At 51.7% G+C, this 16,467-nt stretch overlaps 1 protein-coding gene across 1 annotated transcript; it reads left to right on the top strand.

The window, feature by feature from the left end:
* The first annotated feature begins 5,725 nt into the window (after window positions 1-5,725).
* Window positions 5,726-14,560, top strand: PAX1 (paired box 1). The gene is made up of 5 exons (XM_019656920.1): window positions 5,726-5,999; window positions 6,434-7,063; window positions 8,634-8,776; window positions 9,321-9,543; window positions 14,469-14,560. Exons 1-5 carry the CDS (start codon window positions 5,726-5,728, stop codon window positions 14,558-14,560), a joined length of 1,362 nt encoding a protein of 453 aa, XP_019512465.1.
* The last annotated feature ends 1,907 nt before the right edge of the window (window positions 14,561-16,467 follow it).

The raw sequence follows: 16,467 nt of genomic DNA, 5'->3' as shown, positions 1-16,467 counted from the left end.
AAAAGTAAAGTCATTAACATCTAATTATGAATGATAATTTTAAGTATGCAAGAAATGGGTAATCGAGGAGGGGGGCGGTACTCCGGCTTCACTGTCCATTCGCCAGAAGGGAAGTTGGAAACAGTCCACTAGTAGGTTTCAGTGTTCTTTTGTGCCCAACATATTATAACAATCATTCTGCAAACCTCCAAATTACCGTTTCCAGCATTTGAATTATGTTTTTTTGTGCTGAAGATTGGAGAGGACTGATCTTTAATAAGAAATCAAACAAATACAGATAAACCAGGACTGGCTGGGCATTGTCTTTAATTCCAGAAAAAGGGCTCTATATGTATCCTTCAGTTTTCATGTCCTCCATCCATTCTCCAGGTTCTATGTCCATGGAGGATCAGAAATTTCCGAAGCATTCAAGGGCAGCACACTTCAATCTGGTTCCAATTAGACTGGCTGGTGTGGATGTCTCACACGTGTCAATATTTGCAGCAGAGCAAGTCTGATCTAGAGGGCCGTCCTCTTACCCACTGCAGTCTTTGCAAGTCATCTTGTAGACAGTCACATTTGGTTCCGTTAGAAATGCCACTTCTATCCTGTGTATCCTGTGGCTACTCTTAGATTTCTCCTTTTCCACTTCCCTAGACCTTGTGCCCCATGAACATTTTCAAGTTTCCCAAATATTTCCATTTTAATATTGCTGTTTAGACTTTTAGCACTGTCACATAAGCATTTTTTGAGAGCTCACTGCAAAAGTGGAATTTTGACCAGTGCCCAAAGCCCTTTGCTGGCTTTCATGTAGACGGAATGAGATGAAATAGATCTAATTAGACAGTATAGGTCATTTTATATAAGGGGAAATTAAGATTTATTTGTCATGCCCATTGCCAGGGACAGGAGAGGAGACATAAGAGCAATAAAGGGAACCCTGAATTTTGCACCCATGAGAATATACACGCAGGAATGACAAGGACACTGTTTCTTCACAAGACTCAAAGAAACCATTGGTACAAATGACACTAGCTTCCTGTAGTTAATTTTTATCACCCAAAAAGCGACATTTAAAATGTTTCTACTCCAAAAGGAATATTATAAATGTAGTAGTCAGATCCCTGCATTGCAGGGTAGAAAGATCTTAGGTCTTCGTTTGCAACGCTCAATTCCCTGTTTATTTCTAGTGGGGGTTTTTCCATAAATCCGTTTTCTAATTTTTTTCTCCTACACCTCTGAACGAATTTGGGGAACTGTTCTGTCATTCACGCGGAAAATATTCATCTATTCTTGCTTATCCATTTCATTTTAGGAAAATGAAATTTTTTTCTTTGCTTCTCTTCGGTTGCATTTCCAAGGAAATTCTCCGCCGTTAGCAGCCAGTATAGGCGGAAATGGCCCTCCACCGCATCACTGCCAACGAGGCCGCTTTCAACAATAAACCTATACAGGTTAGCAAATAAAAGTCAAGTCTAGGCAAAGAACGTTAAGCTCACCATGGTCACAAGCAGGCTGAGATGCCGAGGACGGTATTTCATGTTCTTGGGGCTCTGTTCTAATGCTAAGTGGCACCATTAACAGCACCTTCCATTTGGGGCCTGGGGAGTGTGTGTTCCCCAATTTGGAGGGGCAGGTGCAGGGCTCAACGCCCGCACCCCCCTTCCCAGTGAGGCCTCTTGGTGGGGAGGGAGCACCTTCCCGGAGCTCACCCGCTGCCTGCAAAGGGGCCAGTTCAGCCTTCAGTCCTCTTCCCTCCTCCTCACTCCCCCGCCACCCCGCGGTCCCTCCGGGTGGAGTTTCGTTGCTTTGTCTCACATTCCGGTTTCCCGCGAGCTAGTTAGCTGTTGGCGCATTCCCTGAGGGTTTGCAATTTTCTGATCTGGGCCTGCTCTTCCTCCCATTATTAGTCTGCTTGCAGCTAGCCCCTTCTTACTCATTCCTCTTTGTATTGTGGCGCACCGGATCTCGTTTGCAAAACTGTGTGTGGAGGGGCACAATATAACCTGGTGCATACAAAGTGCGTTTGTAGCCTGCCCTACTTTATTTTTTAAAAAAAGTGAAGTTAAAAAGAAAACTAAGAGGCTCTATTTGTTTGAGTTTCCAACCACACGACTTAAAATCGTAGCAAAAGCGCGGGACCTGAGGTGAGCCAGGACACACGCTGGAACCATGCGGGCCCCGCAGGCCTGAGGCGCTCCTGTCTAGGAGGACACAGGATCCTGACCCTGCTAACCCGGCGGGAGGATGGTGGGTACCGGCGTTGGTCGTTAGTGGGGCCCACGCTCAGCTCAGGGCCTTCAGGAAACGCTGCCTGTGTTTCCTGCCCTCGGCTTCTTCCGGACCGCTGAACCGAGAAGCGCCCAGCCGCAGGTTGATCCTCCCTGCGGGATCTGAGAGGGACTTCCATTTACTTGTTTAGGTTTCTCCTGAAGACCTCAAAATGCACGGGCCCCCGAAACACCCTGGCCTATTGTGACGAGCACGTTTCGTTTGTATCCAAGTAACTCCCCCGAAACAGTCCCACCAAAATTCAAAGAGACGCGGGAGAGGTGAAGTGTGGGCGACTGTCGCTCTAAGGAAGACCTTGTCGCGGAAACTCTCGCAGCCTTAACATTCCGGTGCCGGGCACAGGAAGCAAACCTCCAGGGAGTATTCACCCACAATCCTTTCGGATGCGGATAGCCCTAGCCCCCAGGAAGGCAGGCACCCCTTCCTTCATCCGCTTTGCCCCATGCTTTTGGCACGGACCTTGCCTCTCGATCCTTTCTCTGCCTTAGGAAACTTGGGTCAGTTTCCGAGGCCACTCGGGGACCCTCGAATCTGTCCTTCGCCCCCCTGGGCGTTCAGCCACAGTTGGACGCATCACGTCCCGGATCCCCGCGCGCGCCCTTTGCTCGGCTGCCCCCGCACCCTCGGGAGCCGTTTTTCACTGTGTTCTACGCTGCGCCCAGGGTGCTCCGAACAACGGAGTCACAGTCAGCCAAGCACAGCATGGAATCTGCGAAGTTTTTACCTCTGCGTGCTCAGAACCAGCCACGTCGCCCTTCCTGGTTACGGAGCGGGCAAAGCTGCATCCCGTGGAGGTGGAAGAGACGTTTCCTTTCTTCTGTAATCCCACCTTTGGGCCATTTCGCCCCTAACCCCACCGGCCGCTGGAACCCGCGGAACGCGACCGACAGGGGGCGACAAACTGTAAGCTTTTCCGGAGCCTGGCTGTGAGCAGGCTGCAGGCAAGCGCTGTTGTGGCCGGGGCACTAGCAGCTGGCTGCCGGAGGTCGGGTAGAGGGAGGAAGGTAGGATGTGAAGTGAGGGCCGGCGGGCTCTGATACCCCAGAAAGCCCCGGGGCAAAGTCCTTCAACGGTCTACTCCAGCCCCAGACAGACTTGGCCCTGGGGAATGGGGGGATGATGAAGTTCTAGACTGCACCTCCTTACACCTCCTTGCAGAAGTGGAGTGATGTTCCCCTGACAGGACGTTTGGGGCGAACCAGCTCTCACCACCGGCCTTAATTGTCTCTTCTCTGAGCGTGCCTGTCGACTCATCGCCTACAGGGGAAAGAAATGGCTTTAGGTACACCTTATCTCGGGGTTGCACCGGGTTATGGATATTGAGGTTCCCAGGTCTAGGAATCAGTCCTTTTGGTCTCTGGGTCACGGTTTGAAGTTCAGGCAACGAAAGTCTAGATAAGGGGCAGACAGAGTTTAAATCACTTGTACAGAACTGAGCAGGGAGCATCGCACTGCGCGCTGCCTCAAAGCGTCCCACAGCCGGTGCATGTTCAGTCCTCCGCTCCACCTCTGAATAACTCCTGGTTACGGTTTGCTCACCTTAATCCAAACTACCCCCTTACTCGGTCCTTACCACGCCCCTGCGCTGTCGTGGTCTGGCCTAGACTTCTCAACAATACCCCACCCCGCGTCACTGCACAGACTGTCTTCGTCCTGGCCTCCCTGAGGCTGCACTGTGCTCTCGGTGATGCGGAAGGAGAAAGTCCTCACCTCGGTTGAACTTGGGTTTTCTTTCCAAGGATAATTTTTGTTTGTGGCCCGGGCCCCAGCCTTGCCTGGCCCCTGCCCTCCCTCCAGAGAGCCCAGGATTTATGGCTCAGACCCTCCTAATTGACACATTTGGACAGTTTGATTCGGAGCCAGCTGTACTTTCTGATCCCGCAGCGGAGGGAAAGGAATCAGGGACTCCATCGCCGCTGCTCCCCAGGCTTCGCTGATGGGGTCCATCTGTGCCTACAGCAGCATCACAGCGCTGGGGCAGCGCGCAGCTCTCAGGTAGCTCCTGAGCGTTAGACTGTCGTGGTGGAGGGTAGCAGGGAACTCTTCCCGCCTCCTGAGGAGAGCTGGGAGCACACGGGAATCCCAGGAACCGTGGCTCTTCCTAGGCTCCCACCTAGGCCCCCCTTTTTGCTCCTTTATGTTCAGCCCAATGCCTTTGGCGCTTACTGGCCCCAAGGTCAGAACTCCTAGGTCCCAGCCTCCTCGTGTCAGTTCAGGGCAAAACCAGGGGCTTTCTCCCTCTACCTGCTCTTTCTCATGGATCCCACCGCGTGGCTCCCTCTGGACTGCCACAGTTAGCGACACTGGCTGAGAAGTCCAGAACCAGGCGTTGATGAAAGACAGAAATAGAGAAAAAAAGGCCAAAGAGTTTAGGGCTAAGCAAACTCCCGCTTACATGGAAGGGAAAGGACCATTCAGTGATTTAACAACTACCCCCTATAAGCCTCGGGGACTAGGTGAAAGGTGAGGTCAGGCTGTCCAGGTGTGGAAGGATTTGGGGTTCCCGGTCTGGATGAAAGGAACTGTCCTTCAGGCCTAGAGTGGGAGCTACCAGTTTGACCTACTGTAGGCAGCCAGGACGCTTGGTGTCCGGGGAGCCCAGGCTCCCTGCCCTTGGGGCAGCAGGTCGGAACCCCTTTCCAACCTGTGTCCTGTGTCTCTTCAGAGAGGAAGGAGTTCAGGTGGATGACTCTATCCGCAGGGAGACAGAGTCTAGAATGTGCCCCTCTCACATCATTGAAATCACACCATGGGGGAGGGGTGGCTATTGAACATTGTAAAGATTTCCTGAGAGCAGGATTGGGGGATCGGCCAGAAATAGTACAGGACAAATTCCTTGGGACAGTCGCCCTCAATCTCGCTGAATGCTCACCGCGACGCTCGCACGCCCGAAAATGGGGGCACTGGCACCACTTTTCCCGTGACCCCTGCCCAGAAAAAGGAGCGGCAAAGGCAGCCACACACTGACCATCTGGCCATGATCAACTTTAATCCTCTAATATCTTAGCAATAATGGCGGTGGACGTAGTAATACCACTAAAACCAAAACTAGTAATAGTACTGATAGTAATAAATATTTATCAGTTTGAAATGACTACCCTATCTTTATCAAAACTGGAGGTGTAAGGGACTTCAAAAGATGCAGAGCCAGTGGTAAGTCCTAGGCCCAGCTGGGGTTACGGTAGGACTCCTGTGTTTGTGTGTGTGTGTGTGTGTGTGTGTGTGTGTGTGTGTGTGTAGAGGGGATGGGTTCCGGAGGAGGGACGACGGAGAAGGATAGGAGGAGGGGGTAGAGTTTCATGGCGGGGAGGGGGGCACCGGGGTGCAGTGACGGGAACCAATGAGCTGCCAACTCGCGCGTCTCCGGCATGACTGCCGAGATTGACGTGGAGGACACGTCAAATTGATCCCCGCGCGCTGCAGCCTCCCGGTCAGACGAATTTCTCTTAATCGGATGAAGTTCACCCTGGGCATTAGGTCGCGGGCGTGGAGAGAGTCCTGGGAACCGGCAGCGGCGGCGGCAGCGGGCACGGAGGCCGGCCGTAGCGCGCTAGGCGGCGGCGCACAGCGCGTTTCCAGCCCGCCGCAGGGCCGCCGCGGCTCTCCGCTCGCCGGCGTCCTCCCTCTATGCCTCTCCCGCCGCTGCGGCGCCCGAGCTCTCCCGGACTGCGCCGGGCCCAGCCCCGGCCGCCCCGGCGCCAGGCAGCTGGCTGGCCCGCGCGCTATGGGTAAGGGACGGGCGGCAAGCAGGGCGCGGGCGGGCTGACAAGGTGTGTTGCGCCTCGGCGCCTCCCTTTCCTCCCGCCTGCTTTCCCTGAGAGACCTGGTCCTGGGTTCCGGACGAGCCGCGTTCTGCTCACGTCCCCAGCCTTCACTGAGGGGTGAGGGTGTGGGCAGTTACGCGCGTCAGGGGATGGGATGGCTCAAGTAGACGCCTCAAAAGGGCACGGAGGGCTGTAGCGCGTGGCGCCCTCCTCCTCCGTCCCTACGCCGGTACCCACTCCCAAAGCCAGACCTGGGCTGTTTGCCCGCAGATTCTGGAACCCGCGGGTCAATTTCCGAGGCGCGCCTGGGTGCCGCCTTTAGCCCTGTGCGGCCACTCTTGGCTAACACGTCGGTGTTTTCTCCCCTGCCTGCTCACTGTGCTCGGACGCGTCCACAGAGCAGACATATGGCGAGGTGAACCAACTGGGCGGCGTATTCGTCAACGGCCGCCCCTTGCCCAACGCCATCCGCCTGCGCATCGTGGAACTGGCGCAGCTGGGCATCCGACCCTGTGACATCAGCCGGCAGCTGCGCGTATCCCACGGGTGCGTGAGCAAGATCCTGGCGCGCTACAACGAGACAGGCTCTATCCTGCCCGGAGCCATCGGAGGCAGCAAACCTCGTGTCACCACCCCGAACGTGGTCAAGCACATCCGGGACTACAAGCAGGGCGACCCTGGCATCTTCGCCTGGGAGATCCGCGACCGGCTGCTGGCCGACGGCGTCTGCGACAAGTACAACGTGCCCTCCGTGAGCTCCATCAGCCGCATCCTGCGCAATAAAATTGGCAGCCTGACGCAGCCCGGGCCATACGAGGCGAGCAAGCAGCCGCCACCACAGCCGGCGCTGCCCTACAACCACATCTACCAGTACCCCTACCCCAGCCCCGTGTCGCCCACGGGGGCCAAGATGGGCGGCCACCACGGGGTCCCGGGTACAGCAGGCCACGTCAGTATCCCCCGTTCATGGCCCTCAGCGCACTCGGTTAGCAACATTCTGGGCATCCGGACGTTTATGGAGCAAACAGGTCAGTCGTAGAGCCGTTCTGTAGCCTCCTTGGAAGGGGCAAAATTGGAGATTGGGGGGTTGGCATGAGGGTGAGGGGTCACACTTCCCGTTCTCCTTGGACTGGCTTTGGCTCAGGGAAGGGCTGGGGCTGGCCAGGGAGGCTGAGGGTCTCATGCTTCTGTGGGAGTCCTCGGACATCTTGAACGTTTTATGACAAATGTGGAAAATATTTCAGAAATGGAAGAGCAATCTCTGACCACACATTCGGAGGCCTGAAATTGTGCCTTTTCATTCTTTCAAAAGGTATACAAACCTCTATCATCAGATCTAAGCCAAACAAACCGCAAAGTCAATTCTGCAATCCTTTCTTAAGGGTCAAAAGACCCCCAAAAGGGATCCCTCACCATTTCCCAAAGAGTTCTGTCCCTCCCAGGCCCAAAGGCTTTTTTGAGTTAAAGGTATAGGGGCCGCGTGACCAGTCTTGTCTAGTGTCCTAGATATCCGGCAGGCCCCTTGGCTTTACAGGTTTTGGGGTTGGGCTCTCCAGTGACAGCCCCTCAGAGCTGCAGCCATCCTGGGATGAAAGCTCACGAAGGATTTGCCCTTTGCCAGTAATTAGAACTCAGCAAGCTGTTGGTTATCTCTCTCAGTAGGGGAGGGAGGGTGTGGAGAAGGGAGGAAGGATTGGGACGACCACCGTGCTGGCTAGAAAGAAAGTGTTTGGGCCGAACCAAGTCCCTGTAGCCAAGGCAGGGCATGACATGCTCTTATGTGAGCAGACTCAAGAGGAGGGTAAGAGCAAAATTCACCGTAGCCCAAGGTGGGGAGGCGGAAAGAAACTGAAAGCTTAGCTCCAGTGGCAGTGTCTCGCCGCCGAAGCCGCGCACACGCTGTTTCTCCTGGTGGCTCAAACCCAGTTTGGACGATCGGCTGGGGCCGAAGCTTTCCCTGGAGCGACCTGTGTGCCGCTGGCTGGGAGATGACCTCACCAGATCTTCACTCAGATATGGAGCTTTCTCTCGGTTCCCTGCGCACACACGTGCGGGAGGAGCAGACATGTGCCTGGGATGTGCGCGGGTCGCTGGGTTGACGCCTCTTTTGGGAGATCCGGATATCTTCCGAGGCAGTTCTGAGTAGAACCGTCTCCCAGCCCTCCAGCCCCTTACTGAGACTTTGAGAAAGCATATAATTCGCACGGGTTTGGTTTGGATTTGAACTTGAACCTTTCTGGGTACCGCCTCTGGACAGCGGAAAGGCGCACTAGCCAATTGCGCCCAACCACTGTCTCCCAGGCTGCCTCCCTGCGGGAGACCTCCTGTTTTGCCGGAAGCGGGTCGCAGGCTGGGAGGAGCGAGGAGCAACCTCTGCCCTGCATGGAGTAAAAGCGAAACCCAGTGCCTCGCCGCCCCTCCGATTCTGGTCGCCCTCCGAGTGTTTGGCTACCACACGTGTTTTGAGGACTCCCGGCCGCGCCCTCAAATACTAGTTAAGCGCTTGTAGGCACGTGTGTAAAAGTCTGGGCGGGAGGGCCGCGCGTGTGACCAGCGCAGATTCCTATGCCCCTACTAATCCATCCTGTGTCCCCACAGGGGCCTTGGCCGGGAGCGAAGGCGTCGCCTACTCCCCCAAGATGGAAGACTGGGCCAGTGTGAACCGCACCGCTTTCCCCGCCACTCCAGCGGTGAATGGGCTTGAGAAACCCGCCTTGGAGGCGGACATTAAATATACTCAGGTAACCATGCGGCAGGGTAGGCAGTGTCCTTACCTGGGGGAGCGGAAGGGTTGGGAGGGGGATGTGGTGTGGTGGGGGAAAAAGAGAAAAAGAAAACTCCTCCATACCAGGGAAAGAGTGTCGAATGTGGGGGTGTCTGGCAGTCCCGCCATCGAGCGTCTGCGGGTCATTTTTCTCAACTTTTCTCAAGCTCACTAATTTGGGGGAGGCTGGCTTTCGAGGGGATTTAGTTGCCTTTCGCCAAGATACTTTCCTACAAAAGCTGGAACGCGTAAGTAAAATAGCTGGTCGAAGACTCCCTTTTTAAAAATCCCGGCTTGAATACCATGATCCCTCTCATCTCTTATTGTTGTTATTTATAACAACTTGAGTGGAAGTCACTTTGCCAGAGTCCTTACTAGGAAAATTAAAGGCCAAGCATTGTGTATGGATAATTGAGGGGACAGCAGGGGGAAAGGAGGATTCCGCGCCTCATAACTATATGTACTGGAGAACACGGAAAGATTGCCTGCTGCTGACGGTCTATCCCTCTCGATCTGCACAGTCGACCTCTGGCCTCTCCGCAGTGGGCGGCTTCCTCCCGGCCTGCGCCTACCCGGCCTCTAACCAGCAGGGCGTGTACAGCGCGCCGGCCAGCGGCTACCTCGCCCCGGGCCCGCCGTGGCCACCGGCGCAGGCTCCCCCGCTGGCGCCCCCCGGGGCCGGCATCACCGTGCACAGTGGGGAGCTCGCCTCAGCGATGACCTTCAAGCATCCCAGCAGAGAAGGTGAGGGTCGCCGGTGGGGGGGTCGGTTGAATGCAGTCAGGGTTAGGAAGGGTGCATGGGAGGGGTGTGTGGGAAAAAGTAGTGCAAGAGATATGGTACCTGGCATAAATCTTTTCTTCCTCTGGGTTAAAAGTTAAGCCTGTAGCTTCTTGGAGCAGTTTAATTTCTAACAGGCGTATGGCCTGTCCCTAGAAAAGCAGGCAGAGGTTGAAGGAAGCCCCAGGACTGTCCCCTTTGACTTATACTGAGAGAGAAAAAAGAAGGTCTGGCTCATGTGCCCTTGGCCATGTTATTGCTCCTTTCTGAGTCTCATTTCTCCATCCGTAGAAGTGTGTAGAAGCGCCGTCCAGGCTTGCCTTTCTGTGGCCTGAGGAGCTTTGCCTTCTGTAGTGGACCTGCCCTGGCACCGGAACCCGCATCTGGATCCTTCCAGGCACTGTCTATGTTTCTTCCAGATCCCTCTTTTTTTTTAACCACATCCTGGTCTCCCTTTGGATTCATTTTTAAAAACACATTCTTTGGGGAAAGAGAGAGGAATTCAATCTTGTGTCCCTAAGTCTAGATTATTTTGAACTCTGTGTGGTTTAGGGGGTCTTTCTTTCTGTGGGAAATGTGGCTGGGAGTTCTCCCTCCTCCAACAACAGCGTCTTCCCTTCCAGCTTCGTAAACTGATTCCCTGATAAGCCAAAGTAACAGATTTCAGGTATTTAGCTGATGGTCAACAGCGTGAGGGCATTTTCTCACACTGACTTTCAGGTTCTGGTTTTGCCTGTAACTTGGGAAATGCTCACCTGACCTTGAGTCCTCATTTTCCTCATAGGTGAAAGGAATGAATGAATTTGCTAATTTTGACCCTTCCTGCATTTAGGTCTGATGACCAAAATTTGTAACTTCAACTACACTGGGAAAAGGAGGAGTCACCTCAGGGGGTCTCAGACCCAGCAGTGGAGACAGGGCACAAACCTGGAGGGGTGGGGATGGGCAGCCTGGGGCAAAGGGGTGTTCAGATTACAAAAGGGTCTTTACCAGTTGATCCACTTTATACCTGCCAAGGCAGAAGTAGGGGGCAGATGGCTTTGGGCAGGGGACAGGCGAAAAGCTTTTATTTCCAAGGAGACAAGACAACAGGACCTCTGAGGGGGTGGGGTGGGGAAGAGGGAGGGAGGGAGGGAGAAAAGAGGCGATAAAGAGAGACAGAGAGAGAGAGATAGAATTAAGATACCATCAATAAGTCAAGTGGAGGAACAAAAATATTTTCTATTTTCACCTTTCCTAGAACATAAACACCAAGGGATATAAATTACAAAAATTGAGAATAAGAACTCCATTAAGCTTTAAACTTAATTTAAATAATAGGATAACATCATTTGCTCATTTATAGGAAAATCAAAGTAAAAGATATTTTTTAAATTGAGAATTAGGTTTCCTTTAAACTTAACACTGAAGGATCGATAAGTGGTCTCAGGGTGAATGCTTTGCTCAAGGTCTTGTCCTTGGCCTCAAATCTACCTTTTTTTCTGGACAACTGAAATTACCCATTGAATTAGAAATGGAATTTAGCACATTATACAAATCGTTTAACTAGCAGGTTCATTTGAATTAGAAAAAATGTATCCACAAATTTATAAAAGATTTCCCTTGAGCTGATCCCAAGGAGGAGGAAGACTTTAAAAAGGACTCGCTGTCTGCAGAGCAATGCAGTCCTTTGTTAACAGAGTCACTTTGTTCTGGGGCATTTCAAGCTCTACATTAGAATCAAATTATGCCCTGTAGGCAACAATCCAAAGGTAAAACACACAGTTCTGAATTCTAAACTAATTCTCGTTAGTTGGGTGGGGGGAGTCATTGGTGGTTGATTTTCTTCAGAAGACAATTTTCTTTCAGAAATTCAGAGCCATTGAATGACACTTGCATTCATATCCCTTTAACCATTATGTTCACTCCCTATTATGAAACATTCCACATTCAAAGTCTGTAGTAATAATTAGCTACATTAGTTCTTAAATTAATGACTTAATTTCCTGATCCTCACACTTCTTTAAAGATACAGGTAAAAGATCATTGAATAAATGAGGCCCATCATTAAAAATGATTTCTCAGTCTGGCACACAAGTGTTTGTGTTTGAACAAGGAACATAAAAGTAAGAGAACTACATACCCATTTGGGTTAAGAGTTTTTATTCTTCTCACCAGCAGAGAACCTGACATCAAAGACATTTCACACTCCCAACTGGTCTTTGAAAAATTACAAAGCAAACTAATCCAAATCACTGCCTTTTTTCTACTCAGTGGTTTAACATTATATTCAAAGAAGCTTATCCAATAAGACAATTACTATAATTAATTGTTGTTCAGTTCAGAGAATAGTAAGAATAACAATTATTGAATTATTTTTTTCAGTAGGAAAAAAAGTCTCTACCAAAAGAAATTTAATATCATGAATGCTCAATAAAAACAAGTATTTTCAGTCATCTAGTTTATATATCCTCCAAACCAGGTGCAAATGAAAGTTAGTGTTTACACTAAGGGAAGCCTAGTCAAATGCCAAATTATACATCACAATTTATAAATTTTATCTTGGTAAAGGGTAATGAGTCTGGATTCCCTGTTTTGTAGGCAAGAAGGTATAATTTACATTTCCCATGCGTTGAAGGAAATTTAATTCTTGGGAACTGAGAGAATAGAAAGGTTCCACTTTATCTACATGTGGAGGGGTGCAGATATTCTGGGAATCTCCACACCCATCGAAATGTCTTTTCACAGCCAGCGCAGGATCATCTCTTCCCCCCGCCCCCCCCCCACTCCCACACACAGGTGACAGACCCCACCAGATGTTCCCTCAAGACAACTGGTATTTACGGTGTGTTTTCAGAAACCTTCAAATCTCATGGCTCTAAAATCCGTCCCAGCGGGGCTTTGGAAAGACTAAAGATTTGTAAATCAAATCTATAAGACACTGCATTCGCTAAAAAAAAAAAAGTGTTGTTTATATTTGTTACAGATAACTCATAGCTTCATTCCAGTTATCTCTGATCGATTTGTTCTTGAAAGATCAATCCTGAAAGCAAACTTTGCCAGGAGGCACTAGGGCGCAGGCATTTGCCTGAGAGCCAGGCAACCACCTACCCTGGTCTCATTTGATCCAGCCCTGGGAGAGATCCGGTCACAGACCCCTGCTTTCGTGCGCCCCACTCCCGTTGTCCCAGTGGTCCTACATTAGCAGTTCCAATATTTAAAAAAACGCTTGCCTCCTTAAGATTAAAGTTCTTGCCCGCTAAGGTTAAATGAGCCCGCAAAGCACCTAATGCTCTGGGGATCAAACCTTCCAGAAACCCACCACAGACCCACTCACGTTGCGGTCCTGTGGATGGGAAAGGAGGGGAGAAGGGACCCTATGGAGAGGGACTGGCTTGGACAGAGCTAAACGCAGCAGCAGGATTTGCCCTGCAGAAGGGGTGGAATCTTCTCTGGGCTCCCGGGTGTTTATTTTTCACGCTTTTTCTCCCTTGTTTCTAAGGCAACTGGCCCTTGGCTGAGAAACCTCCTTCTCTTCAGATGTTTTCTAACCAGGTCCTCATCTTGAAGTGTGTGTACAAGGTGGGAAGGAAAACTTCGTTGGCCACTGTCCCAGGAACAGTGGCCACAACTGTGTTTAGAAAAGAGCCGAGAGAGGCTGTGGAAGGGGGATAGTGAAGGGGTCACTCTGTTCTGGAAAGGTCTTTAGACCCCTTCTGACCCTCTGAAAAATCAGATATGAGTACATGCGTGTGCGTGTGTGTATGTGCATTTGTGTATGAGCGTCCCTCGCTCAGAAGTGTATGGCCCAGCTTTGCGCAGCCCCAGCAAGTTGCGCGTGGAGCTGGGGCGGGGGCAGCTGCAGGGAAAAAAATTCCAGCGTTCCCCCTCACTCCCAAATGAGGCGCTGCAAGCTCCCCCTTTAAAGAAAGACTTGTTTGGGAGTAGTGGTGGTGGGAGAAATCTGAAAACAGGGCCTTTAGGTATAAACGAGCTTGTGTCTCCTAGTGCTGGAGAAGCTAAGCGGCGGGGGACTGGGGAAGGAAAAATAAGAGTTTGGGTAATCCTGGCGTCACTTTTCTGGCTTCCAGTAGCAAATCTGGGCCCCTTCCCAAAACCCTAAATAATATAGCAACGCACAGAATGCCGCCTGATCTGGCAAAGCCACTGTCACTTAATCCGGAGCCCCCTTGGTCCCAGGACGTGCTGTGCCCACAGTGGTGAGGGAATCTGGATTCCCGGCCGCGGAGGCATAACGAAGTCCGCCGCTCACATAAAACGCCGCTGCCTTCTTTGTCGGAGGAATCCAGGCCGCCCCCCGCCCTCCACAAGGAACGTCTTTGGTCCCGATCCCCACTCTGTTACTCACTGTACACCGCGAGCGCCCGGAGCCGCTTTGAGGGACAGCGAACCTGACGCGCTGGCAGCTCCTCGGGCTTGTTTGTGCAGCTATGGTTTGGAGAGGAGTGTGTGGAACTCAGTTCCCTGCTCCCTTCCCCAGAGGTCTCGGATCTGAGAACCTCTCCGGCCCAGGGGTGCACGGGTCGGCAGCACCTCCCTGCACTCATCATCTTCTTTATTACGTGGGCTCCAGGCGAAGGAAATTGCACCGGGTTAGCAATCTGGGAGTGTCTGTAAAATGGCCTTGGGAGAAGAGCCACTTGCTTAGGTTACCCTGGCGAGTGACTCCTTAGGAGAGGGGAAGGGTGGGCGCCGGCGGACGCGTGGAGCTCCTGGAAAACACGGATCTCTGCCTCCTTCTTCCAAACCCCTGAGTGGAGCGCGCACCGCAGCGTTCACTCCCAGATCCTTGACCTGTCACCCTGGTTTGTGGGAGTCCTGGGCTCCCGGGTCTCAGGTTCTGCGCCGGCCCAGGCAGTGACCCGACGTCCCTATGCTTCCTTTCGCAGTGGCCGACCGGAAGCCGCACAGCCCCAGCGACAAGGCCCCCGATGGCCTCAGTAGCTTACACGGACTGCCCATCCCGGCCTCGACTTCCTAGGGGTAGCGCGTCCCGGTACCGAGCCAGACCCGGAGTCGGGAGGAGGCAGCGGAACGGATGACGGACCAAGGCGCACAGCTCGGCCCTGTAGCCCAGGCGGCGCCGCAAGACTCGAGGACACGCAGAGGAGATGCCGGGAGCCGGCCCGCTAGGACACACCGGGTCCGCCCCAGGCCTCGCTCTGTCCCGGAGGGCCACTCTTCAGTTGTGGTTCAGGATTTCAGGCTTTCCTGAGCTTTGGCTTTAGCTATCTTTGCTCCGACGTGGCCTTCCTCGCCTTGCCTTTTCCAACTTCTCCCAGAATTGTTCTGTACCCTCCTTCCCTCCCTGTTTCTTTTTCCTACTTCCCTCTTTCCCGCTATCCCTTACATCCCTTCTTTCTTTCCTTCCTCCCTCCTTCTTATGCTACCTTCATTTCCTTCCTTGTTTCCCCTTTCTTCCCTTTGTCTCCCCTCTACCTCCCCTGCTTTCCCCTCTCCTCCCCTTTCTGCTGCCTACTGTGCTCCTTTTCCTGTGGTCCAGCCCATCCACCACCTTCTCTCTTTGGTGCCTTTTACAGTCAATGATTCTGTTTCTCCTCATTCCTACTTCTTCTCTGACCCCCATCCCCTTTCAAGAGAACCCAAGACCGGTCTCTGTCCACACTTCGGCAGCTTGGACTCTAGCCTCCACCCCCTCGGAGTTTCTGGCCTAATAGGGGGGTCTCGAACCTAGGAAGAGGACAGAGGGGCCACAGCCTTTATTTTATATTTTTATAATAATGAACCAGAACAAAACCTCTTCCCCCTCTCCCCAGGATATTGTCCATAAATCTGTATTTTGTCAGTGCCCAGTGGCTGGGCTTCTCTGTGCTTTCTCTGAGATTATGTCACCCCAAGGAAAACGGGGGTAGGAGGAGGGGGCTCCGGGGCCATTGGTGTTTTCTCCAGTTAGAAAACCAGGTATTCTGCATGTGCCCCTTCCCACTGCTCCACACCAAACCTGAGGGAATCTGGCACATGGTAAATGCGTAAACACTGTTTCTGGTGTGGGGCTGGGATGGGGGGTCAGCACATTTGTTAATTTAAACCACAGACTGCTTCCGGGTACAAAGGTGCAATCTGGCTTCTGGTTTGCAAGGGTTGGGGGTTTAGAGTGGGACACAAGAGCTGTTAACTGCTCCCAAGTTCAGGCACACTGATGGCGGGACCCTGGACATAAAACTGCCATTTTTGTAGTCATAAAAATGTCACTGGTGAGAGTCTGACATCGCCTGTTAAATGTGGCTGCCTTTGAATAAAAAAAAGCATCTGAAGAACGCTTTGTAAGGATGAGCAAGTCTGTGTCTAGTCTGCAGTGTTATGTAGACACGCCTCACCTACTCAAGCCCTGAGTTTCCAGCATGAACGTTATTAAGGTGAAATTATTTTATTGGATTACTCATTAGCACTTGCAGCCCAGATTGGGCAGGAGGTGGAAGAGAAAGTGAAATGGGAGGAGTATTTTCAGAGATTTGTCTCAAGAAACTCCAGGTCAGCTTTGGGGAACTGAGGTAGAGAGGCAATATGCAGAAATCATCCTAAAATGAAGTCAATTCTTAGAGGAATAAACTGGCCAAAAGGCAGTGAGCAACAAAGGAGGACTTTTTCAGAACATTTCTAACACACTTAAATCTTAAGAAAATTATCTCAGGCTACCAAATAATTTAGGGGTTTCTATCTACAAAAGGGTCTCTGGCTAGTTGTTTTGTTTTTGTTTCCTGTATTTGGCTTTCTAAAACTGACAAAAGAGATTTTTGAAATAAAGATTTTGCTTGTAAGTGGAGCCACCTGTTTGTGTGGAAGGAACCAGTGGAGAAATTATTTTTGTTGTATCTTGCAATCATACCTGCTAAAGGTATTTATCATAAAATAATATCTTTTTTAATA

This window comes from Hipposideros armiger, unplaced genomic scaffold (assembly GCF_001890085.2).
Source record: "Hipposideros armiger isolate ML-2016 unplaced genomic scaffold, ASM189008v1 scaffold_269, whole genome shotgun sequence".
Lineage (NCBI taxonomy): Eukaryota > Metazoa > Chordata > Mammalia > Chiroptera > Hipposideridae > Hipposideros > Hipposideros armiger.
This window is presented reverse-complemented; position numbering and strand designations above follow the sequence as displayed.